The sequence below is a fragment of the Panulirus ornatus genome, chromosome 22 (genome assembly GCF_036320965.1).
Source record: "Panulirus ornatus isolate Po-2019 chromosome 22, ASM3632096v1, whole genome shotgun sequence".
In the NCBI taxonomy this organism is placed as follows: Eukaryota; Metazoa; Arthropoda; class Malacostraca; order Decapoda; family Palinuridae; genus Panulirus; species Panulirus ornatus.
The window spans coordinates 12223084-12250831 of NC_092245.1; the positions used below are offsets into that span (position 1 = coordinate 12223084).

The 27748-nt window shown below is 39.5% G+C and overlaps 1 protein-coding gene across 2 annotated transcripts in view; it reads right to left on the reverse strand.

Moving 5' to 3' along the window:
* The window catches only part of Kdm5 (Lysine demethylase 5), a 79971-nt gene that overhangs the window by 17712 nt on the left and 34511 nt on the right, over positions 1-27748 (reverse strand). For both annotated transcript variants that reach the window (XM_071676137.1, XM_071676136.1), the window contains 13 exons: positions 25021-25147; positions 23729-23880; positions 23341-23496; positions 20421-20602; positions 15920-16074; positions 15675-15802; positions 12601-12795; positions 11664-11845; positions 10426-10550; positions 10025-10175; positions 7411-7681; positions 2801-2997; positions 916-1234 (listed from right to left, as the gene is read on the reverse strand). In XM_071676137.1, the coding sequence (XP_071532238.1) occupies positions 916-1234; positions 2801-2997; positions 7411-7681; positions 10025-10175; positions 10426-10550; positions 11664-11845; positions 12601-12795; positions 15675-15802; positions 15920-16074; positions 20421-20602; positions 23341-23496; positions 23729-23880; positions 25021-25147 (2340 nt within the window). The remainder of the gene's footprint in view (positions 1-915; positions 1235-2800; positions 2998-7410; positions 7682-10024; positions 10176-10425; positions 10551-11663; positions 11846-12600; positions 12796-15674; positions 15803-15919; positions 16075-20420; positions 20603-23340; positions 23497-23728; positions 23881-25020; positions 25148-27748) is intronic.

Here is a 27748-nt window from a genome sequence, read left to right on the forward strand (position 1 = left end):
GATTGACCAAGAGGATATATGTGTCGGAGGTGGAGGGAACGAGGAGAAGAGGGAGACCAAATTGGAGGTGGAAAGATGGAGTGAAAAGGATTTTGTGTGATCGGGGCCTGAACATGCAGGAGGGTGAAAGGAGGGCAAGGAATAGAGGGAATTGGAGCGATGTGGTATACAGGGGTTGACGTGCTCTCAGTGGATTGAATCAAGGCATGTGAAGCGTCCGGGGTAAACCAAGGAAAGCTGTGTAGGTATGTATATTTGCGTGTGTGGACGTGTGTATGTACATGTGTATGGGGGGGGTTGGGCCATTTCTTTCGTCTGTTTCCTTGCGCTACCTCGCAAACGCGGGAGACAGCGACAAAGTATAAAAAAAAAAAAAAAAAAAAAAAAAAAAAAATACTTGTATGTGATACAAAGAGTTAATGTGATTGTCAATAACAAAAAACACAAAAGTATCAAGCAAAAGTACACAAGGTAGTATGTGGAATTATGTTAAATGAGCAAGAAATCTTACCAGGAGTGTCACAAGGAATAATAGTTAGCCTATATGGTCTTAATAATGTAAAAAGTACCCAACATGAGAGAGTGACATAGGAAAGTATATTACTAGAAAGCCCTAGTTAACACCAAGGTTGCATTTCTTTAAAGTGTGATTAAGTAAAACACTTTAAGCAAATAAAATTTTCCCATATGAACCCATCTATACAGACTAGTTACATTCCTGTGAATCAAACTTGGTCTCAGGTTAACATTATGATTGCATTCCTGGAAAGTGAAAGAACTTTAAGTACACTGCCACCTAGAATAATAGTATGCATGACTAGGTCAGGAGAAAAGCATATTCATGAAGTACTGGGAACAACAAATTTATATCATGAATACCATATAACATCTATTGTTATAAGCACTAAAACTTACTTCCAACAAAGTAAGATGAGAGTTCTTCTTAAGGAAAGTACGTGCTGTCTTCTCTAACCATGCATGTGCTGCAGCAACATTTTCCTCCAGCTCAGCCAATGGTTCTAGATGCAAAGATATTGGACGGCCTCGAGCAACTAGTCCTTCTACAGTTTCAAGAAGTGGAGCTGTCTCGCCTTTCTGAAGCATGGTGACCTTATTTGTCCACTCTCGTGCTCGTTTAACAGCATCTTTAAGAGCAGCAACACTGGGCAGGTGGGCAGGCACCTCCTCTGCTTGTTTTACCAATTCTTCACCCTCACTAACAGTGATACCTGGTCTATGAAAAGATACAGCTTATGGTAATTTAAATGGACACCTTTAAATTAAATTCTCTCTCTCATCTCTTCTACGGCCAATCAGTGCTTAATCTAAACATGCATCCGGAGTGCATTAAAATTTCAGCTTTGAAAAATAAGCAACTTTATCAATAAATTAGTAAATGTCTCTATCTCTATTCCCAAATAGCAAAACATATCCAACAATGAATCTTATTTACAGAATACCTGGGGGCCTTGAAGAATGTGTGGAAGTCGAGAACATTATCTCGGAAAGCAAAAATGGGTATGTTTGAAGGATTAGTGGTTCCAACAATGTTGTATGGTTGCGAGGCGAGGGCTATGGATGGAGTTGTGCGCAGGAGGATGGATGTGCTGGAAATGAGATGTTTGAGGACAATGTGTGGTGTGAGGTGGTTTGATCGAGTGAGTAATGTAAGGGTAAGAGAGATGTTTGGAAATAAAAAGAGCGTGGTTGAGAGAGCAGAAGAGGGTGTTTTGAAGTGGTTTGGGCACATGGAGAGAATGAGTGAAGAAAGATTGACCAAGAGGATATATGTGTCGGAGGTGGAGGGAACGAGGAGAAGAGGGAGACCAAATTGGAGGTGGAAAGATGGAGTGAAAAAGATTTTGTGTGATCGGGGCCTGAACATGCATGAGGGTGAAAGGAGGGCAAGGAATAGAGTGAATTGGAGCGATGTGGTATACCGGGGTTGACGTGCTGTCAGTGGATTGAATCAAGGCATGTGAAGCGTCTGGGGTAAACCATGGAAAGCTGTGTAGGTATGTATATTTGCATGTGTGGACGTATGTATATACATGTGTATGGGGGGGGGGGCCATTTCTTTCGTCTGTTTCCTTGCGCTACCTCGCAAACGCGGGAGACAGCGACAAAGTATAAAAAAAAAAAAAAAAAAAAAAAACTATCATCCTTAAATGTCATTTGTTGCTTTAACTTGCGAGCGAACTTCCTTAATACTCTCTGTGGGTAAATTCCCTACATAGTCTCCAGTGATATGTAACTAAACAGAAAAGCAGTCTGTGAGAAAAAAGGAAAATACAGACAGATGGTTAGGAGTGTTAGATAGAAATGTTGCAAAGAAAGTAAGGTATACAAATATTGGTGGATTAGTAGCTGATGGGAGAAAGCTGGTATTCAAGGATGGTTATCGGGAAAAATGCACTTCATATTGTTGGAGTAATAAAACAAAGCTTACAAAAGAGACATGATTTCATCTGAGCTGCCCAGAGGAGTTCATGATCATAATAAGGGTAAGAATAGGCAAAGGTAGGGGAAGGACTGGCCTTATAAATATGATATGGCAATAAGTTCCATGAAATAGATGATGACCCATTCAGACCATGGGAAGAGTACCTGTAGGATAGAAGTGCTGGGAAATGATATTCCATAATAATCATTTAATAATATACGGTAGTAGTATGATAGTTGAAAAAGTTCAAGATAAAAGTCCCAATAAGAATAAAACTCCATCCCTGCACAGTAAAAACATGTAGAGTAATCACTTACAGGTAATTCCACACAATGCACATATAAAACCTGAACTCACTTAGCATTTAGTGCTTGACTAGCTTTCTCTTCCCAGGTTTCCATGTTTGTTAGCAACTGCTGCAATTGAGCCATTGCCTTCTCAATCCGTGGGTGAGGTGGTAAGGAGATTCCAGAGTCAAGAAGTTTCCTTACACATTCTACAGTGACAGACCCACAGTCTTCTAATGTTTCTTCTACTTCTTCTAACCACTCAATCTGTCAATCAAAATTATGGGGTAAAAATAAATTCTAATTAGGTATTATTATTATTCTATGCCTAAATTAAAGAGGTGGATCAGGTAAATTCTGCCTTCATAAAATCACTTACACACATCCTTAATCAACCCCCATGTGTTAGTGTGAAACATGATCCTTCATACCAAAAGACATGGATTTCACTTTACGCATTGAGTGGTTATTCAAGCAGACCATAATCTCAATTCACATTAATTCTAAACACTCACTGCTTGTTTCATGAATCTTGAGTATCCTACCTTTGAAGTCATAAAGCTCAAAATTTCTCTACCCTCTATACATGTGCTTCTATGTTCCATATAGTTTCCCACCCTAAGAGTCCTCCAAGTACATGGAAATCTTTAACTATTTGATATTCTGCCACAAACCACTCCTCTCTCTGCATCCAAAATCTGAAATCCTGTTGGTAGGGGATTTCAATGTACATTACGAGGACTGGTTAAGCCTGACCCAGGATATCTTGTGAAGTGTTTGGGGGTTTTCACCCCTAACAACATGGGCTGGACCTAAGATACTGGAATGGGTCACTGGTCAACCAAGCTGTTGAGAAGCTTTGAATAATAAAATCAATATATTGAAGCCTCTGCAAACACTGCAATAGATTTGCCCTCTACCAGTTGCCTGTTAAGGGCAAGGCATTAATGGCTAAAAAATGTCAGTGGAGTTTGCTAGTTATGGAGAGACTACTGCCATGCCACATCTTTGGGGGAGTTCCAGAAGGGAACAGGCATCAGAGATATATATAGACATCTTTTCTTTCAAACTATTCGCCATTTCCCGCATTAGCGAGGTAGCGTTAAGAACAGAGGACTGGGCCTTTGAGGGAATACCCTCACCTGGCCCAATTCTCTGTTCCTTCTTTTGGAAAATTGAAAAAAAAAAAAAAAAAAAAAAAAAAAAAAAACGAGAGGGGAGGATTTCCAGCCCCCCGCTCCCTCCCCTTTTAGTCGTCTTCTACGACACGCAGGGAATACGTGGGAATTATTCTTAATCCCCTATCCCCAGGGATAATATATAAAATATATATATATATATATATATATATATATATATATATATATATATATATATATATATATAGACATATAATACTATTATCATTGTTTTCCTCATCTTAAACCTCAGCAGAGCTGAAATCTTTTCTTTTTTTTAACTTAACAACCTGGAGCAAGAGAAAAACAAACACCCAAAATGAGTTCCCAACTGTCACAACCACCATTCCAACACATTTGACTTTCCCCTCCGACAATCAATACATTATTTATGAACCATATGAGTCCTCCAAGAAACTTAAATCTACTGCTTTTTATTGGGCAAAGCCACCCTCTCCACCCTCCTTTGAAATGCTTTACTTGGCACAATGCACATTGGGAGATCTTAGTATGTCATCCCCGAAGTTTTTTTTTACTGAATTTCCCTCATGTTGTGCTAAATGCAGTAAAAGTCACCTTTTCTAGGATGGAATTCTACATAACATTTTCTATAGTATCTTTCACCCCTTCCCCAAATCCAAGTTTAACTGACTTGCTCTGATGCTTGTCACATCTAAGACATACAGTAAGATACCATGAAACTTTTCCCTTCCCCTAAATCCAACTCCCCTTTCATTTGAACTCAGATCAATTCAAAGATGTTCTTCATTAAGTCAAGAACACCTTCATAAAGTGTGTTGATCTTATTTCTTCTACAGAAACCCTCTTCCCTTCCTACACTCATCTATTTCTTAATGAAAAAAGTGTTTACTAATCCATTCAACACGATCAGTCATTTTTCTACCATATACGTTCCCTGGGGATAGGGGAGAAAGAATACTTCCAACGTATTCCCTGCGTGTCGTAGAAGGCGACTAAAAGGGAAGGGAGCGGGGGGCTGGAAATCCTCCCCTCTCGTTTTTTTTTTTTTCTTTTTTTTTCCAAAAGAAGGAACAGAGAAGAGGTCCAGGTGAGGATATTCCCTCAAAGGCCCAGTCCTCTGTTCTTAACGCTACCTCGCTATCGCGGGAAATAGCGAAGAGTATAAAAAAAAAAAAAAAAAAAAAAAAAAAAAAAAAAAAGTTGCCAACAACATTAAAGTTGATTAACTCCTCTAGGATTCACACACTTACACCACTTTCCCTTTTCAAGAGGAACAATTACTGCTTTTGTCCCGTTATCATGCACCCAACCTCTTTTCATACCTTCATAAACATTTTGCAGATCCATCCCACGGTAATTTTACAACTACTCTTCTCCATCCCACTCACCTCTCCATCTATCAACTGCAACTTTTCCATTCTTTAAGAACTTTATTGCTCTTACTTCTGCAATGTCCTTACCTATCACAAACCTATTTCTCCTCGCTACTGTTCCAAATATATCAATATGCACATCTCTTCTACTATCTCTTACATGACATTTAATATATATCTTTATTCATTTATCAAAACCTTTATCTTTTGTTACTCTCATTACCCATATACGTCTCACATACTTCTACTCCTTTCACATACCCCTTTTCTACTCTTATTCATCTTCCAGGAAAACCTAACTCGTTTTATTCTTTTCATTTATAACTGCCCCAGGATCCCTTTCCAGGGGATGATCTAAAGGTTCCTGCAGCCTAAGCTGCACTAAAATGATGGGCTCTTTGGAGAGAGCAATTCTTAGAAAGACTATTGTATGACAGAGAATACTCACAAGATGGGACACCATTAAGTATAAAACTCTACAGAAAAAAATATGTAATTATAGACACAATTAAGAGATCTGACTTAAAGGAAAGAGGAGAGGGTTTAAATTTGCCCATCTTGAAGAAGAAAAGAGCAAGGGATGACCTGATCACAGCTTCAAGTTTTTAAAACTGACTGACTGATATACAATGAGCAATTCTTCAACAGATGTAGGGAACGAATGGCCAAACATTATATATAAAGCAAGAACTTGTCAAAAAATATGTAAAAAAGTACTTTTATGGAATAAGAGTAGTAAATAAATGGAATAAAATGAATGAGGACATGGTAATTGCTGATAGCATATGGAAATTCAAAAAGATGCACGAGAATGTTCAAGAGGAGTGTAAAACTCCTTCCCTTTATAGTTCAAACAGGTAATTACAATGGAATAACATGGGTACCTATAGTCTTAAATTTGGAGGGAATAAAAAAAAAAAAAAAAGCTTCTAGATGTGCATAGGTGAAGATATAGGGAACACTCCAGAAAGCCACATATTAGGGCGAGGCACTAAAGGGTAAGAAGCTGCTCTGGAGCTCACTACTTATGGAGGCTCTTTTGCCTTGGTCACTCCCTTGAGGGAGCTCCCAAAGAGAATAGGCATCAAACATACAGATGGATAGAAGACATTAACAGAATACACAAGGATCTTCAATCATATAAGGTTCATGGTCTCGATAAAAGTTCACCATATGCACTGAAAATGTGTACAGATACTCAAGAAAAACCTCTTGAAATACTGTTCAAGGTGTTGCTGAAGAAGGGCATAGTGCCAAGGGAGTGGAAATGGGCAAAACTTATACTCATCTACAAGAAAGGAGACATGGAGCAGGCACTGAACTATGAACCAGTCTCATAAACAAGTGGTCTGTAACAATCTGGAAAAGATAATGCGATAAAAAATGGGTGACTTTATGAGGAGCAAAAATTACCTAAATACAAAATCACATGTTTTTCAGGAAGGTCATGTGGAAAAAAAAAGGCTGAATAGACTGTTTCTACCTGGAAAACATTTGACCCCATACTGAATGGGAAGCTGATTAAGAAGTTTGATCACCTTTCAGGAATAAGAAAGAAATAATATCATCTAAGTAAATGGATATAGAGGAGACGTCATTAGAAGCCTTCTAAAAATGGAGGTGACCTGTCAGAGGTTGACAGAGATTAAGAGAGTATGCTTTAATGGTTTCAACACATGGAGATAATGACAGAAGAGAGGCTCACTAAGTGGGTATACTTGTCATAAGTGGAGAGAACAAGAGTAAGAACAAGATGGAAGGTTGGAGTGAAGATGTTTTGAGTGGCTGGGGCCTGAACATGCAGGAAATTGTGAGGTATGCATGGGATAGAGCAATGAGGAGCAATTTGATATGTGGAGGGTGATATGATGTAAGTGGGCTGAGCCTGTTCATATGTAGCAGTCAGGGGAAACCATGGAAAGGTCTGTGGGGCTTGGCTGTAACTGTGTGGTTCATTTTAGGTGCATCATATAAGTCTAGTATAAAGTGAAACTGAGTAAAGGAGACTATTCTCCATGTGTTCTTGCCACCACCTCAGTAAGTGGGAAACAGTGAACAAGTACATAAACATCACTCAGAACCACCAACTGATATACTGAGAGTTAATCATAAGGAGCTTAAATATATGAGATGATACCAACACTAACCTGCTGAAGCTTATGTTTAAGCCTGGGAAGCTCTGGAATATCAATATCCAAAGAGCATCCTGTATCCACCATCTTGGCAATGACCTCAGAGTCTGGTATTTCTTGATTCAGAAGCTCTATAGCCTCCTCCTGAAAGGTAGTCACCCGTGTTAGGAGCTCCTTAACTGCTTCACCTTCTCGGACAATACATGCTAGAGATTCTATCTGCTCATGGAACAACCGCAGCTCCTCTAATGTTAGACGGCTCTTAGCTTCTCCACTTCCCCGGGTCCTTAAAAAATAAAAACATTACATCCTTAAGTACTACTATTACATATAAAAGTAATTACACTGAAAAGAGTACCTGTGAAACAGATAACCCCAATTTAATCATACTCTCTTGAAGGAAAATTTGTAAAGTTAGCACATCATTAAATATGAAATACAAAAGCATTTCACTGAATAATATTAAAAATGGTGAGCAAGTATAAAAAAAAAAAGGAAAAATAAAATCATCAATAAATACAGGTTGGAGGAGTAATATAAAAGATATGAAAAGGGACTTTTGCTTCAACTATTAGGGCTTCTCTGACTTTACAATACAATTCTTTATTCATTACGTTATTCATTTATTTTGCTTTGTCGCTGTCTCCCGCATTAGCGAGGTAGCGCAAGGAAACAGACGAAAGAATGGCCCAACCCACCCACATACACATGTATATACATACACATCCACACATGTAAATATACATACCTATACATCTCAATGTATACATATATATACACACACAGACATATACATTATATGCACATGCATATAATTCATAGTCGGCCTTCATTCATTCCCATCGCCACCCTCCCACACATGAAAATAACCGCCCCCTCCCCCCAAATGTGTGCGAGGTAGCGCTAGGATAAGACAACAAAGGCCACTTTTGTTTACACTCTGTCTCTAGCTGTCATGTAATAATGCATCGAAACCACAGCTCCCTTTCCACATCTAGGCCCCACAGAACTTTCCATGGTTTACCCCAGATGCTTCACATGTCCTGGTTCAATCCATTGACAGCACGTCGACCCTGGTACACCACATCGTTCCAATTCACTCTAGTCCTTGCACGCCTTTCACCCTCCTGCATGTTCAGGCCACCATCACTCAAAATCTTTTTCACTCCATCTTTCCACCTACAATTTGGTCTCCCACTTCTCCTCGTTCCCTCCACCTCTGACACATATATCCTCTTGGTCAATCTTTCCTCACTCATTCTCTCCATGTGACCAAACCATTTCAACACACCCTCTTCTACTCTCTCAACCACGCTCTTTTTATTACCACACATCTCTCTTACCCTATTATTACTTACTCGATCAAACCAACTCACACCACATAATGTCCTCAAACATCTCATTTCCAGCACATCCATCCTCCTCCACACAACTCTATCTATAGCCCACGCCTCACAACCATATAACATTGTTGGAACCACTATTCCTTCAAACATACCCATTTTTGCTTTCTGAGATAATGTTCTTGACTTTCACACATTCTTCAACGCTCCCAGAACTTTCTCCCCCTCCCCCACCCTATGATTCACTTCCACTTCCAAGGTTCCATCCGCTGCCAAATCCACTCCCAGATATCTAAAACACTTCACTTCCTCCAGTTTTTCTCCATCCAAACTTACCTCCCAATTGACTTGTCCCTCAACCCTACTGTACCTAATAACCTTGCTCTTAGTCACATTTACTCTCAACTATAAAATACATGATAATATATAATAACTGTGTGTGAAGTGTGAAATCATGCCTAGAAAGAAGCCATAATGTGTCTACTGTGCTAGACAGATCATGAGTAATCATGCCTAAAAGAAAAACAATATCCATGATATGGCTACCTACCTACCTCAATGCGGCCCATTAAACCCCTGCCATGCCAATATTATGGCAAGTATACTACTTTTAAGGTTTATTTATTCATGGATAATGCATGCACAGTCTCTTAGAATTGTTTTTCAAATAAGGAAGCACCATTTCATTTGAATAGAGCACTTCATGGGTTAAACTTTTTAATGAAACATATCTTAGTAAATCCACCAATCTTTCATGGACATTTATATCACTGTCTTATGCATGTATGGAAATGCTAGATGGCAGCATGTTCTTCGTTCAACCTCGATGGTTCATATGAAAATGCTAAGAACTAACAAGTCTAACTTTATTCATGTTAGGCATTACAGTATCGTTCATTTCTTGGCAATAATGATATCAATGATTAAAAAAAAAGGTAACTTGGTTATAATACAAAAAACATGGCCATTAAAAGTTTCTGCTTAACATCCCCTTAAAAAGAGAAAATGTGTTCTGCCAGTTCCTTTTCTTCGTGGGAAAGACAGCTATATATCACTAATAACAAACAGTCACTAGGAATTTTTGCAGAACATCTTCAATGAAAGCATTTGTTACACCATTAACTTTTTTCCCTAAAAGATAGCTATAAATATCACATATGACATTCAGCATCTACGAATTTTTGCTGAACATCCCTTTAAAAGAGAATATTTTTTGGAAAGAAATTAAATTGTGTTGAACCAGTTCCTTTTTTTCCCCTATGTTTATTCCTCTAAGACCTACTAACCTGGTGCGAACCTTCTTTGTCGCTAAATGGGCAGCGACAGTAGCACATTTTTCTGCCTCTGTTACTGCCTGAATAAGAGTTTGAAGCAGCTCGCTATCTGGAAACCTCTGCGCCTCTGCCTCTTCCACCATCTCTCGCAGCTCAGCAAGTTCTGGAAAATATTTCCAATGACAGCTTACGATACAAAACATGAGCAAGACACAAGTACATCTTTTAACTATATTTCAACGTAACATTTTCATCATCAAAGTTGGATGAAGTAAAATTAAGTGATCATATCTTTTTTGTTAAACTTGCTCCTTTTGAACTGCAATAAAAAACAAATGTATGCATGGTTCACTATGTGAATACCAATTCAATATGTAAATCCAAACAGAAAATAACAAATAACTTGACCGTACCTAGCTTGTCTTCAGGCTTAGCTTCTAAAGCTTCCTTGACCTTGACTGCCCAATGGTCAAATGATTCAGCCCGAACTTTTAAGCGGTGTAGTAAAGGTGGTAGTTCGTCAAGGGTATACCGATATCTGAGCACAAGATAAAAAATACAATATATCAACAGCTTAAGAAAGTCAGACTGCATGTAAAAGCTACCCAATGTATGGAATAACAGGAAAAGTTCTAGTTTAGAGACATGTCTGTATGATGACAAGATATCCTTTAAATGACGTACTCCCAATTCAACTGGTAAGACTCCTGAACTACAATAATATCATAAATCTAATCCAACAAAAACAAGCAGCCCAAATATCCTTAAACAGCTGATTACCCTTAGCCCATCTAGTCAGTGCTCTGAAAAGCCAAAACACTGCAGTGAGAATAACATTCTACTTGTTGCCAAGTTACCAGCTATCAGCTTTGTTACAATTACAAAATTTGCCCAGATAAATTGAGTAAAGTACAGACAAAAGGAAAAAATTCTATTGGTTAAGCAACAAAGCAGGGTGGCTGGTTAATCCTCCTTTCACATGAGATGGAGTTAAGTACAACTTCAATGGCCTGCAAGTGCAACTAAGGAAATACAATGGGCCCATTTCTTTCAGGAGGCAAGGCCAAATCAGTGAGTAAGATACTGGATAAATGTGAAGAGGGATGAAGTTTCCTGTCTGAGATACCATAGAATTAGCCAAAAATTTTCCAATGGGTATTTTTGTTTGTTCGAAAAATCTCAATCTTGCCACAAAATAATCAGAGAACACTTAAAATCAAAATTACATTGAACATTGGTGAGAAAAGGTGAAAAAGACCTCAAAGATGCACTGAAAAGCACAGGCAATTCTAATTAACTAAAACATGTATGATCTGTTTTCTGTATGTTTATCTTACATACAATTGACAATAAAAAAAAGCACAACGATTTTGCTAAGGTAATCAAAGCAACACATTTAAAATATCATGCATTTTTCAACAATGACATGAAATGCAAAGTGCTATAAAAACAGACTAGTATATGTCTGTAATACATTTATACTGCAATTCTTGGATTAGCACTCCCAGAAGAAATTTCTTTTCTGTTTATTTGTTCCAGTAAATTGATTTATAAACATACAAAAATTTGCTTTTTAGTAGTCAAACTTACCATTACTTCCGAGTCCTACAGTTGATAAATAGTAAACAAAAATCAAGTAATAACCACTAACCTGAGAGTGTGGTTCTCTGGTGGACATTCACACAACATCTTATAATGCCTCAAACACACTAAACGGTCTTGTGAGCATGAACAAGTTACAGCAGAGAGAAAACATGTAGTCTTGCAAAAGTCACACTGTCTTTCATCATCTGGTAAGAGCTCAAATGCCTCTCTCTCAGCATTAGTCACACCCTATAAGAAAAATAACTCATCTTGATACAATGTCCTACTTAATCTTGCAAGTCTCTATTCTACTATAATTAGGGAAAAGCCTGAACATTGAAATATGTGTCATTCTGCATCTGCTCCATGACATCACACAGTACAAGAGCTAGCACATGTAGATGTTCTGGCTGGCAACTTTCTATATCTACATTTTGTAAAGATATGAGTAAGGTTAAAAGGCAAGCAGCTCCTCTTTGAAAGTTAGAGAGTGAGTGTGAAGGAAAGTGGCCTTTTTTGTCTGTTTTCTTAGTGCTACCTCACTGACACGGGGTGGCTATGCTGTTTACTATGGCCCAGGGTGGTGCAGGGAATGGATGATGGTAAGTACAAATATGTACATGTGTATACATGTGTATGTCTGTGTATGTATGAAAGTGTGTATATGAGTGGATGGGTCTTTGTTTCCTGGTGCTACCTTGCTGACATGGGAAATGGCAATCAATTATAATAATTAAAAAATCATAAATTCTATTAACATTGTACAATATAACAAATGCCATTTTTGTAATATTCTTGCCAAATAAGCACAGCAATAGCTACAAAGGGTAGAGCAAGGGAATACCTAATAGTTATCCTAAGCATTTTAATATTCAAGTTATAACCCTAAACAATTCTAAATTTGTATGATTTAAATTCAGAATTTCTTTGATTAGAATTAGCATATCAAACATCTTGCAAGAAACAAATATAAATGAAAGAAGCGAAAATGATTTAACACTAACCCAATGAAGGAGGGATCTGCGGAGCTTTTTTTCCAAATCCACCATTCGAAGCATGTCCTGGTACGTGGCTGCTGCCACAGTCAGATCTAGTTCATCTGGAGTGGAAGCCATTTTACAAACCAGCTCATTGTGAGAAAATACACAGTAACGCTTCAAATTGCTGTAGTGAAGCACACATTCACGCCCTATAGCAAGCTGAAACAAGACAATTTTGAAAATGTCATACATAATATGGTACAGAAGAAAAGTCAACAAAAATGGTGATAATGGACAAGGAGAAAAGAGTAAAACAGTACAGGTACACCATCGAATTTCCAGCAACTGATGGTTCAGCACCTTTAGTCTGGACAAAATTATGCAAGGGAACTTGAAATTACTGCGGCCACCAGACTAGTTTACTGGGCGGCCACAGATGGCATATGTAGGGCACACTAGCATTCTTTATACTGCACTTGCTGGTGGTGATACCACAATTCTGTGAGATTCTTAGCTTATTTTGCTAAAATTTAACCTTAGCTATGGCTTCTAAGACAAATGAGAGCATCAGCCATGGTGTCAAACATAAACAACAGTCCATATCAATCCAAGATAAAGTAGAACTGTTGAAAAAATGGACCTTGGTGTTTCGGTGCATAAGCTGTGTGACATCTACAGTATTGGTTCACCATCTGTTCATGATATAAAGAAACAAAGGGAGAAAATATTGAAATTTTATGCAGACAGCGATTCCAAGAAGCAAATGACAATTACAAAAACTAAGAAAGATGGTAAGAGTACTAAGCAAGCTCAAGTGATGATGGAATGGTTTTGACAGCGTCGGAATGATGAAGTGGACATGTCAGGTAGCATGATAATGAACCAGGCTAAGTTGTTCCATAAAGTACTTAAATTATAACATGAGCGTGACTATAGTGAATGATGGCTTCAAAGATTCAAGAAGTGTCATGGAATTTCCATGAATAAAGTGTGCAGAGAAAAGAGGCTGCAAACCACAAAGGAGCTACCGAGTATGTGGACGAATTTGCAAAACTCGTAGCTGACGAGCACCTCAGTCTTCAGCAAGTGTGTAATTCAGACGAAACTGTATTATTGTGGTGATGCACACCTAGGAAACACTAACAATAGAATTTCTAGCAGTCCATGGTATACTTTAGACACATGGGAGATGTATAATTAGTGGGTTAGAAGTGTGTTCATGAATTATTATTATGTGACCACGGTTGGTCCAGCAAAATGGTTAATCCAGCAAGGCCTTGCAACCTAGAGTGGCAGAAAATCAGTGGTGTACCTGTATATCAAAATAAAACTACATTTTTTTCTTTCATACATTTTTGCCATTTCCTGAGTTAGTGAGGTTGTGTTAAGAACAGAGGCCTGAGCCTTGAGAGGGAATATCTTCACTTGGCCCCCTTCTCTGTTCCTTCTTTTGGAAAATTAAAAAAGGGAGAGAAGGATTTCCAGCCCCCACTCTCCCTCCCTTTTTAGTCACCTTTTTTAATTTAATCTGTTCTTGGCGCTACCTAACTAACATGGAAAATGGCAAATATGTATGAAAAAAATATGGAAGCAGAAGTGAGTCATAGGGTGGGGGAGGGGGCAAAGGTTCTGGGAGCATTGAAGAATGTGTGGAAGGTGAGAACATTGTCTCAGAGAGCAAGAATGGGTATGTTTGAAGAAAGAGTAGTTCCAACAATGTTATATGGTTGCGAGGCATGGGCTATAGATAGGGTTGTGCGGAGGAGGATGGATGTGTTGGAAATGAAATGTTTGAGGACAATATGTGGTGCGGGGTGGTTTGATCAAGTAAGTAATGAAAGGATAAGAGAGATATGTGGTAGTAAAAAGAGTGCGGTTGAGAGAGCAGAAGAGGGTGCATTGAAATGGTTTGGTCACATGGAGAGAACAAGTGAGGAAAGATTGACAAAGAGGATTTGTGTGTCAGAGGTGGAGAGAACATGAAGTGGGAGACCAAACTGGAGGTGGAGGGATGGAGTGAAAAAGATTTTGAGTGATTGGGGCCTGAAGATACAGGAGGGTGAAAGGCGTGCAAGGAATAGAGTGAATTGGAATGATGTGGTATACCTGGGTCGACAAGCTGTCAATGGATTGAACCAGGGCATGTGAAGCATCTGGGGTAAACCATAGAAAGTTTTGTAGGACCTGGATGCGGAAAGGGAGCTGTGATTTCGGTGCATTACATATGACACCTAGAGACTGAGTGTGAACGAATGTGGCCTTTGTTGTCTTTTCCTAGCGCTGCCTTACGTGCACACTCAGGGGGAGGGGGGTGCTGTTTCATGTGTGCCAAGATGGAGACGGGAATGGGTGAAGGCAGCAAGTATGGATATGTACATGTGTATATATGTATATGTCTGTGCATGATATATATGTATACGTTGAAATGTATAGGTATGTATAAGCAGGTGTGTGGGCGTTTATGTATGTGCATGTGTACGTGGGTGGGTTTTGCTATTCTTTCGTCTGTTTCCTTGCGCTACCTCGCTAACATGGGAGACAGCGACTAAGTATAATCTTAATATAAAAAATATAATATATGTGTAAGTGGATGTGTCTTTCTTCATCTGTTTTCTATTGCTACCTCATTAACATGGGAAATGGCAATCAAGTTAAGAAAAAAAAAAAAAAAAGATTCAATACATAGTAGCCATACACCTTGAAGAAAAATTTAACCATACTGTCATCCAAATGTGTGTGTACAAAGGTAAGTACAGTGGAAAGTAGTCATCCACACATGGCATATGTTCCATAATCCTTCAGTGTCTTATGTCAGTTTTGATGTTCAATGGCAAAACTGTCACAAGTTAGTATTGTAGTATTAAATGCAAGATGAATGCTAAAGTCAGCTAGGTGAAACATGAAGCTGTAGTTTCAAAATGTATCACTGCATCATCAATGATCTTTCCTGTAACTTTTTAGGTATTCATATGTATGTTTTCTTACTGCTCTAGCTTCAGTCTTTTACCATGACGACTCTCCTTCCTAAGAAGCACTATGATACTGCTTGGTAGTGCATATCCAAGGAAACTATTACCATGCTTAAAGATCTGCTTTACCCAATCAGGTGGAGCGAAGTTGACAGCCTCAGCAAAATTGTAGCCTTGATTAAACCCCGCATGGTATGATCTTGGGAAAGTAATCACGAACTCACCAGCATGTTGATCTGTCCTCACAATAGGCACTCCTGTGGGTAGATTTTTATTACATGATTATTCATAAGAATAAGCTCAATATAAAGAAGATGTATTTGCAATATATACATGCATATTCCATATGAAGTTCATCAATCTCTTATACAAACCTGCTTTCATTAAAATGTTAGGATTCATAATAGTGACTAGCTGATGAAGCAGATCTGGCTGAGCTCGGAACAACTCTGGAGCAGCATTTTTCATGGCAGTTTCAAAGAGCTCTGCCTGAGCTCCAGGTACTCCATACCAGGTTTTTGGTTCTCCCCTGAAATGATATATATATTTTTCATACTTGATTGCTGTATTCCACATTAGGTAGGTAGTGCCAGGAAACAGATGAAGAAAGACTAAAGGGGGCAGAAGCAGAGGCTAGAAACCCTCCCCTTCTTGTATTTCAATTTCTAAAAGTGAAAACATATATATATACATATACCTACATCAGACATCCCTCCAGTTGCACCTCTCAGCACATTATCTTGTGGAGGCTAAGGTGAAGATTAGTATGGGTTTTCAGAAAAGAGGAGTGAATGTTGGGGTGAAGAAGGTGGTGAGAGTAAGTGAGCTTGGGAAGGAGACCTGTGTGGGGAAGTACCAGGAGAGACTGTGTACAGAATGGAAAAAGGTGAGAACAATGGAAGTAAGGGGAGTCGGGGAGGAATGGGATGTATTTAGGGAATCAGTGATGGATTGCGCAAAAGATGCTTGTGGCATGAGAAGAGTGGGAGGTGGGCTGTTTAGAAAGGGTAGTGAGTGGTGGGATGAAGAAGTAAGAGTATTAGTGAAAGAGAAGAGAGAGGCATTTGGACGATTTTTGCAGGGAAAAAATGCAATTGAGTGGGAGAAGTATAAAAGAAAGAGACAGGAGGTCAAGAGAAAGGTGCAAGAGGTGAAAAAAAGGGCAAATGAGAGTTGGGGTGAGAGACTATCAGTAAATTTTAGGGAGAATAAAAAGATGTTCTGGAAGGAGGTAAATAGGGTGCGTAAGACAAGGGAGCAAATGGGAACTTCAGTGAAGGGCGTAAATGGGGAGGTGATAACAAGTAGCGGTGATGTGAGAAGGAGATGGAATGAGTATTTTGAAGGTTTGTTGAATGTGTCTGATGACAGAGTGGCAGATATAGGGTGTTTTGGTCGAGGTGGTGTGCAAAGTGAGAGGGTTAGGGAAAATGATTTGGTAAACAGAGAAGAGGTAGTAAAAGCTTTGCGGAAGATGAAAGCCGGCAAGGCAGCAGGTTTGGATGGTATTGCAGTGGAATTTATTAAGAAAGGGGGTGACTGTATTGTTGACTGGTTGGTAAGGTTATTTAATGTATGTATGACTCATGGTGAGGTGCCTGAGGATTGGCGGAATGCGTGCATAGTGCCATTGTACAAAGGCAAAGGGGATAAGAGTGAGTGCTCAAATTACAGAGGTATAAGTTTGTTGAGTATTCCTGGTAAATTATATGGGAGGGTATTGATTGAGAGGGTGAAGGCATGTACAGAGCATCAGATTGGGGAAGAGCAGTGCGGTTTCAGAAGTGGTAGAGGATGTGTGGATCAGGTGTTTGCTTTGAAGAATGTATGTGAGAAATACTTAGAAAAGCAAATGGATTTGTATGTAGCATTTATGGATCTGGAGAAGGCATATGATAGAGTTGATAGAGATGCTCTGTGGAAGGTATTAAGAATATATGGTGTGGGAGGCAAGTTGTTAGAAGCAGTGAAAAGTTTTTATCGAGGATGTAAGGCATGTGTACGTGTAGGAAGAGAGGAAAGTGATTGGTTCTCAGTGAATGTAGGTTTGCGGCAGGGGTGTGTGATGTCTCCATGGTTGTTTAATTTGTTTATGGATGGGGTTGTAAAGGAGGTAAATGCAAGAGTCCTGGAAAGAGGGGCAAGTATGAAGTCTGTTGGGGATGAGAGAGCTTGGGAAGTGAGTCAATTGTTGTTCGCTGATGATACAGCGCTGGTGGCTGATTCATGTGAGAAACTGCAGAAGCTGGTGACTGAGTTTGGTAAAGTGTGTGGAAGAAGAAAGTTGAGAGTAAATGTGAATAAGAGCAAGGTTATTAGGTACAGTAGGGGTGAGGGTCAAGTCAATTGGGAGGTGAGTTTGAATGGAGAAAAACTGGAGGAAGTGAAGTGTTTTAGATATCTGGGAGTGGATCTGTCAGCGGATGGAACCATGGAAGCGGAAGTGGATCATAGGGTGGGGGAGGGGGCGAAAATTTTGGGAGCCTTGAAAAATGTGTGGAAGTCGAGAACATTATCTCGGAAAGCAAAAATGGGTATGTTTGAGGGAATAGTGGTTCCAACAATGCTGTATGGTTGCGAGGCGTGGGCTATGGATAGAGATGTGCGCAGGAGGATGGATGTGCTGGAAATGAGATGTTTGAGGACAATGTGTGGTGTGAGGTGGTTTGATCGAGTAAGTAACGTAAGGGTAAGAGAGATGTGTGGAAATAAAAAGAGCGTGGTCGAGAGAGCAGAAGAGGGTGTTTTGAAATGGTTTGGGCACATGGAGAGAATGAGTGAGGAGAGATTGACCAAGAGGATATATGTGTCGGAGGTGGAGGGAACGAGGAGAAGAGGGAGACCAAATTGGAGGTGGAAAGATGGAGTGAAAAAGATTTTGTGTGATCGGGGCCTGAACATGCAGGAGGGTGAAAGGAGGGCAAGAAATAGAGTGAATTGGAGTCATGTGGTATACAGGGGTTGACGTGCTGTCAGTGGATTGAAGCAAGGCATGTGAAGCGTCTGGGGTAAACCATGGAAAGCTGTGTAGGTATGTATATTTGCGTGTCTGGACGTGTGTATGTACATGTGTATGGGGGGGGGGGTTGGGCCATTTCTTTCGTCTGTTTCCTTGCGCTACCTCGCAAACGCGGGAGACAGCGACAAAGTATAAAAAAAAAAAAAAAAAAAAAATACCTACATATCCATTTTTTATCATACTTAACCGCTGCTTCCTGTGCCAACAAGGTAGCGCCAGGAAACAGATAAAGAAAGACCTATTCACCTATACACCCACATATATGATGTGGTATACTGGGGTTGATGTGATTTATAGACTGAACCAGGGCATGTGAAATGTCTGAGGTAAACTAAGGAAAGGTCTGTGGGGCCTGGATGTGAATATGGAGTTGTGGCTTCAATACATTACACATGACAGCAAGAGACTGGGAGCTGTGGATTCCGTACATTACACATGACAGCTAGAGATCGAGTGTGAACAAATGTGGCCTTTTTCTTACTTTTCCTGGTGCTACCTCATACCGGGGTGGCAATGCCGTTTCCTGTGGGCCAGGGTGGCACTGGGAATGGATGAGGGCAATCGAGTATGGATATGTACATGTGCATATATGTATGTATGAGCGTACATGTTGATATGTTTATGTATGAGTGTGTATATGTGTGGACAGGTCTTTGTCTGTTTCCTGGTGCTACCTCACAGATGTGGGAAACAGCGATCAAGTATAATAAAATAAAATAAATAGATTCCTGATACGTATGTCATGCAACTGAGTCATGAAGTTAAGCAAGCAAACAGACACCTAAGCAGTGTGCACTAATACTGGTAGCTTTATCTTGGCTCATGATGGTGCAACCCTTGTTTAACAATGCTCACGTACAGGACATATTCAATTTGGATACTTTGATTGCCTAACATAGTTGTATGCACAAAAACTTCATCAGCTGGCATATATATGAGTAATATATCATTCTGAGACATAACTCAGTTTACACTAAATGAAAAAAAAGTCTTTCATTTTAACATAGCCTTGCACTTTAATAAATCCACAAAGTAACATTCACACACCAAGTTGTCCTCTACATCTGAAGGCTCCAGTCCACTATTCATATCCCAGAAATATGAGATTTCTATGATGTAAACAGCCAATCACAGCATGTGATAAACGTAAGACCATTGCTACCATGGCGAGTTCATATAATACCAACCAAGAGCACTGACACTAGAAAATTTGGCCTGAGAAGCATTATCATGGATAAAAGCATTATTTCTATTAAAGCTTTCTGAATCGTGAGCGTAATGCAGACCCCTAGTGCTACCTTTGTAAACTCAAGGTTGGGAACCATTGCACCAGATCCTTTATGTATCTTATGCTCCCTTTCCCTGTAGTCAAAGGACAGCACAGTTATATTGTAAGTATAGCAAAAATGAGGGTGTAAGTCAACCTTCCACCTTCCCATGACAAACGAGTCAAAGGTAAGTGGTATCTGGGGTACAGTAATAATGGTGTAGTACAAATAATGTTATCAAATAACAGTGTGTGGTGAAGATGGCCTTCGACCTGACCCATAAATATGTGGTGATGATACAAGTGCTATAAGGATGAGGAGTTAATAAAGTTAAGGATGTAGTAAGAGGGTGTAGTGAACATGATGTAGAGTAGATAAGGATGCAGTGAAGATGAGGTAGTAAATATGAGAGCATAAAGATGTGGGTTCAATGTAGCTTTGAGTGAGGTGAGGATGAGATTGTATGAAGATAAGAATGAAGTGAAAATATAAGTGTAGTTAAGATGGCATTTGACCTGACCCTACAAATGATCCAACTATGGTTCAAGGCTGGGTAAATAAGTTAATGTAAAATAATGACCAACCTACCAATGTAAATAATTGATGGAATAGCTCCAGTGATCTTCATTATGCCAGCAGAAGGTTGAGAAGCACATACCAACATACATCCAAGGAACTTTCATACCAGAGATGTCACAGTTTATGTGCCCAAGGACAGAACCCTCCAGCACGGGTAAGTTGTTCAGGTTCCAACCACTGACTGCATATTCCTGGTCCAAAAACAAAGCAAAATATTACCTGCAATAACATAAATGGCACATGAAGTTTTCAGATCTATTTACCATCTTTATAATTTTCAGTGATGTACCCATCATAAATGGCACAGGCAGATTTTAAATCTTTCTAACATCACTACCATTTTCAGTTCTAAAAGCCTAAATGTACCAATTAGAAAATATGCATGTTTTCCACTGGTTAACTTGGCAATCTCTGTTATAAAGCATTTGTCACATACTTGCTCTATGAAATGAATAAGGTTGCGAGTTCCCCAAGCCAGTCACCAAAAGGGGAAAAGAAGAGAAAGGGAACAGAAGATAAGAATTGTAACTGTAAACCATGAAACTGTAAACCATTAAGTATATTGATTTATTTATTTATTTTGCTTTGTCGCTGTCTCCCGCGTTTGCGAGGTAGCGCAAGGAAACAGACGAAAGAAATGGCCCAACCCATCCCAATACACATGTATATACATACACGTCCACACCCGCAAATATACATACCTATACATCTCAATGTACACACATATATACACACACAGACACATACATATATACCCACGCACACAATTCACACTGTCTGCCTTTATTCATTCCCATCGCCACCTCGCCACACATGGAATACCATCCCCCTCCCCCCTCATGTGTGCGAGGTAGCGCTACGAAAAGACAACAAAGGCCCCATTCGTTCACACTCAGTCTCTAGCTGTCATGCAATAATGCCCAAAACCACAGCTCCCTTTCCACATCTAGGCCCCACACAACTTTCCATGGTTTACCCCAGACGCTTCACATGCCCTGATTCAATCCACTGACAGCACGTCAACCCCGGTATACCACATCGATCCAATTCACTCTATTCCTTGCCCGCCTTTCACCCTCCTGCATGTTCAGGCCCCTGATCACTCAAAATCTTTTCACTCCATCTTTCCACCTCCAATTTGGTCTCCCACTTCTCCTCGTTCCCTCCACCTCCGACACATATATCCTCTTGGTCAATCTTTCCTCACTCATTCTCTCCATGTGCCCAAACCATTTCAAAACACCCTCTTCTGCTCTCTCAACCACGCTCTTTTTATTTCCACACATCTCTCTTACCCTTACATTACTTACTCGATCAAACCACCTCACACCACACATTGTCCTCAAACATCTCATTTCCAGCACATCCACCCTCCTGCGCACAACTCTATCCATAGCCCACGCCTCCCAACCATACAACATTGTTGGAACCACTATTCCTTCAAACATACCCATTTTTGCTTTCCGAGATAATGTTCTCGACTTCCAAACATTCTTCAAGGCTCCCAGGATTTTCGCCCCCTCCCCCACCCTATGATTCACTTCCGCTTCCATGGTTCCATCCGCTGCCAGATCCACTCCCAGATATCTAAAACACTTTACTTCCTCCAGTTTTTCTCCATTCAAACTTACCTCCCAATTGACATGACCCTCAACCCTACTGTACCTAATAACCTTGCTCTTATTCACATTTACTCTTAACTTTCTTCTTTCACACACTTTACCAGACTCAGTCACCAGCTTCTGCAGTTTCTCACATGAATCAGCCACCAGTGCTGTATCATCAGCGAACAACAACTGACTCACTTCCCAAGCTCTCTCATCCACAACAGACTTCATACTTGCTACATACAAATCCATTTACTTTTCAAAGTATTTCTCACATACATTTTTTTTCATACTATTCGCCATTTCCCGCATTAGCGAGGTAGCATTGAGAACAGAGGACTGGGCCTTTGAGGGAATATCCTCACACTTGGCCCCCTTCTCTGTTCCCTCTTTTGGAAAATTAAAATAAAAAAAAAAAGCGAGAGGGGAGGATGTGTAAAATGCAGTTTATGTTCTATTGCCTTTTCCCAAAAATTCCTTTATATTCAATGAAAATGTCTTTTGCATTAAAAGCAATTTTATACTTTTTTTTTTTTTTTTTTTTTTTTTTTTTTTTATACTTTGTCGCTGTCTCCCGCGTTTGCGAGGTAGCGCAAGGAAACAGACGAAAGAAATGGCCCAACCCCCCCCCCCATACACATGTACATACACACGTCCACACACGCAAATATACATACCTACACAGCTTTCCATGGTTTACCCCAGACGCTTCACATGCCTTGATTCAATCCACTGACAGCACGTCAAACCCTGTATACCACATCGCTCCAATTCACTCTATTCCTTGCCCTCCTTTCACCCTCCTGCATGTTCAGGCCCCGATCACACAAAATCTTTTTCACTCCATCTTTCCACCTCCAATTTGGTCTCCCTCTTCTCCTCGTTCCCTCCACCTCCGACACATATATCCTCTTGGTCAATCTTTCCTCACTCATTCTCTCCATGTGCCCAAACCATTTCAAAACACCCTCTTCTGCTCTCTCAACCACGCTCTTTTTATTTCCACACATCTCTCTTACCCTTACGTTACTTACTCGATCAAACCACCTCACACTACACATTGTCCTCAAACATCTCATTTCCAGCACATCCATCCTCCTGCGCACAACTCTATCCATAGCCCACGCCTCGCAACCATACAACATTGTTGGAACCACTATTCCTTCAAACATACCCATTTTTGCTTTCCGAGATAATGTTCTCGACTTCCACACATTTTTCAAGGCTCCCAAAATTTTCGCCCCCTCCCCCACCCTATGATCCACTTCCGCTTCCATGGTTCCATCCATTATAATCTATAATCCATTAATCTATAACCTTACCTGATCAGCTGGTAGCAAGTTCTTGGAATTTTTGGTTGGGAAACCAGATCCATGATCCATGGTATGAAGATCAGCTCCATATTCTACAGTTACATCTTCGTCAATAGAAGAAACAATACGCCAAAACTCTCTCTCAGCCATCTCTGTTGGTATTAGCTGAAAAATTTAGTAGTACAAGGTTGTAACAGAGTGCAAAGCAATTAAGCAAAATTCACCTAATCTTTCTAAGCTGGTAATGTCTTTCTGTCTTAACTGCATATATGTATATTCATTTACTGCTTTATTTTGTAAAGAACAACAAGTGGTAGGCATGTCACATCGCACAATTCGAGATTTCATATCATAGACTACAAACTTTTGAGATGAGGAGTGACAAGTCTTTACTCACATGAACTGGCATGTTGAAATAATCTTGTTTGAACTTGTCTGCCATTTCTCCAAAGGACTGTAAGGTGTACTCTTTCTGGGCCTGTTCAAAACCAAATGCCTCCACAGGTTTACTTACTTCAACTGCAACACATTTTGGGCATCGCCAGTCACCTGGAAGTATGTGTAATCATTAATCCCTCTTACCCTATTACTTATAAACAAAAACAGATTTTTTAATGCAGAAACCATCACCTTAGTATATTTTTCCTAAAGAAGGAACAGAGAAGGGGTTTAAGTGGGTGCTTTTCCTTCTATGGCTCAGTCATCTGTTCTTGACACTACCCCATTAATGTGGGAAACAGCAAATGTATAAAAAAGGGAGGGGGGTGGCCAAGTGAGGATATTCCCTCTAAGGCTCAGTCCTCTGTTCTTAATGCTACCTCACTAATGAGGGAAATGGTGATTATGTATGAAAAAAAATTATTGAGAGAGAAGAGGTAGTGAAAGCTTTGTGGAAAATGAAACCGGCAAGGCGGCTGGTTTGGATGGTACTGCAGTGGAATGTATCAAAAAGGGGGTGACTGTGTTGTTGACTGGTTGGTAAGGATATTCAAAGTATGTACGGACCATGGTGAAGTGCCTGAGGATTGGTGGAATGCATGTCCTGAAACCACAGCTCCCTATCCACATCCAGGCCCCACAGACTTTTCCATGGTTTACCAGACTTTTCACATGCCTTGGTTCAGTCCAATGACAGCACGTCAACCCCAGTATACCAAATCGTTCCAATTCACTCTATTCCTTGTATGCCCCTCACCCTCCTGTAAGTTCCAGCCACCTATCACTCAAAATCTTTTTCACTCCATCCTCCCACCTCCAATTTGGTTTCCCACTTCTCCTTGTTCCCTCCACCTCTGACACATACATCCACTTTGTCAACCTTTCCTCACTCATTCTCTCCGTATGCCAAAACTATTTCAACACGGGCTACGCCTGCAAAAGGTTACATTGCGAGTGGAAAATTCACCCTTAATGAGGTTATATTATTGGAATAAAGTCTTGCTAAGGAACTTGAGCTGCAGGAGCCTTTATAAAGGTCTTGGTAACATCAGGACTCATTCATACAAATTAATCCTTGAATAATTATAACTAAATGTGTAGTATTAACATTAAGGAAGTAATATGTCTTTCACATCAAGACTTTAAATGTGACAGTGTGGCTGTCCTTTTTCTTCATATTTCTGCCCCTGGGAAAAAAGACTACTTAGAAAATCAATAACTATAATAATAAATAAACATAATTACACCCACCTTTAGGGATATCCAAGAGAGGGGGCACCAGGCAGAATATGTGGTAAGAGTCATCACAGCCATCACAAAGCAACATTTGGTCTTCAGCATCTCCACGCCCACAGTTCAGACATATATACTTTGCCAGCTGCAAGTAAGAGAACTAAAACTGACAGGGAGACTATATTAACTAACAATGGAAAAGGACTTATAATGAAAAATACAGGTAACAAAACTGATACTTTTGCATAATTCAAGAATCTTAACAGAATACTAAATGTTTCAGTTTGGCAAAAACAGTATGTCTTAAAACAGCTGGGCAGGATACTAACCTTCATATCACCCTACATAACAACATACTGACACACAAGTCATAACTTGAAAGGAATGACAATAAGATTAGATACACAGTGACATGCCAGCTGCATGACTGATCTGTTCTATGACTTGGACTTACTGCACCTTGCCAAAAAACAATACATGTAGTAAACCAATCAAGCCACTCAGAAATTCTGTACCTACTTTGATGGTATGTTTGAGTTCCCATCAGTTATTGGTGAAAGATTATTTAAGGAGTCTGTCATGTACTGCAGTTCCCCTTTGACACATGATGTTGAAGAGCTCAGTAAATTTCTGTTAGGAACTATACCTAGTAGCCTACATCAAAAATCATTGGTTGGTTGAAACATTTCCCCAACATGGAGCTAAGATAATGTACAAGTAATGCTATACTGATAATCATTCCTGCACTATCATGCAATGCTATACTTATATTTGCATATCAAAAATTCGATTGTCACGAATTAAAGAAATTAATTAAAAAGCACTAAAATCAAATGTAGAAACTGCAAACACTCTACCTTCACTACACCAGTTTCTTTTAAGAATCACATTCTTCCACCAAGATTCATCTTCCCTATAAACATTTTACTCTCATCTTAGTTACAAAGGATGAATCAAGTGCATAACCCTTCTCTAACAGATAAACACAGATGAACAGTTATTCGAGAAATACAAAGTCATAAGAAACAAAGACCATTATATGGAATCAATTTTTTTTTTAGAAATGAGAGAAAGAAATACATTAACAGCACAAGAGTTGTGGATACATGGAATAAAATAAGTAATGAAATTGTAAATGTGGATAGCAAACAAAAGTTTAAAACATTTTAGTATAAATGTAAGCTCAAGAAATGAAGCCCTACAAGTGAAGAACTCCCTTCCCACAACATACAAATAGGCAATTACATTATAAGCATAAGCTTAGTATCACGAAATGAACAAAGGTATCTATACCATTAATATACATCTTAAAAGTTCATTCATAACACTGCAACTGCATCATGAAGAAGAATGCCCTATATCTATAAAATGAAATCCTGTGGATAAAACCCACAGGAAAACTATGGACAAGACACATTTACATCATCACACAATGCAGTGTTCTTATCAATACAAACTGGTCCTTAAGTACTAAATACTATCAGAAATGATGAGATTCAGCCTTCTAAAATACAAATTGTCAGTTGGGAGCCCAACTCTTAGATACACAACACTTCAGAAGCAATAAATATGAAGCGTAGTTTCGGTATTGGAGGTGTAGTCTCCTGAGAAGACTCTGGCAACAAATAAGTTACACAGGCTCAGGTGAGCCTGTATCACTTATCTTACTATAAATGACCTACTGAAGGCACTTTTTTTTTTGTAAAGGAGACGCCAATTACAGACAAAAGTTCAAATCAAGGCAAGCCTTAATTGACATCCAAAGAGGATTATAAGAGGGAAAAAGGACATAGGAAAGTATTTACAAATTTTGGAGAAGTGAAGAACCTGCTCATCAAAAAAGTTTACAAGTCTGATCATAGTTCTTAATTATGATAGGATGTGACAGCCATATGTCAAATTGGCATGATCTATCTATCTATATCTATATCTCTGATGTCCATTCCCTCTGGGAACTCCCATCAAGGGGTGACCATGGCAAAATAGTCTCCACTAATCCCTGTCCTTACATGCCTCCCTCAGGTACACCATTCCATGAATTCTTCCTCTGTTTCTCTCCCTGCATGATTCCTCCACCCTATTTGCCCATGTCATAGGTGGTCTTCCATCAAACAAACATCTTCAATTGCACAATCATACACTCTCCTAGTAAACTCACTGTCTTGCATTCTTTCCACATGCTCAAACCACCTTTAAGTATTACATTTCACTAATTCTACCACTCCACAATTCACTCCCTTTGCATTTCTTGCCATATTGCATCTCATACACACTTTCATTTCTTTCTTCATTCCATCTAGTCATACAAAATACTCTTTTCAAATAGCTAATTTTCACAGCCTGGATTCTTGACCTCTGTGCCTCATTCTACATCCATGTTTCAGCTGCATACGTCAGGGTTGGAAGGACTACGTTGTCCCTTAATCCTCTCTTCACTTCCATACTTACACCTCTACCCTTTATCATTCTATTAAGGGACCCAATGACTGACTCTTCTACCCTGTACTACCCTTTCACTTATCTCTCCTTCCAATCACAACATTCATGCAAGACAGCTCCCAGATACTTAAGTTCCCTCACTTCTTACACTCTTGTCCCCCCATATCCACAGCACAATTTAGTGCACTTTCTCCTCTCACTCTATATGGTTTTACAAAATCTATTTTTTGAAACTCAAAGCGATGCATTCCCTTCCTCTCCTTACTATTATGTACTGTTTTGGGCAAAATAGGCGAGATCTTACCTC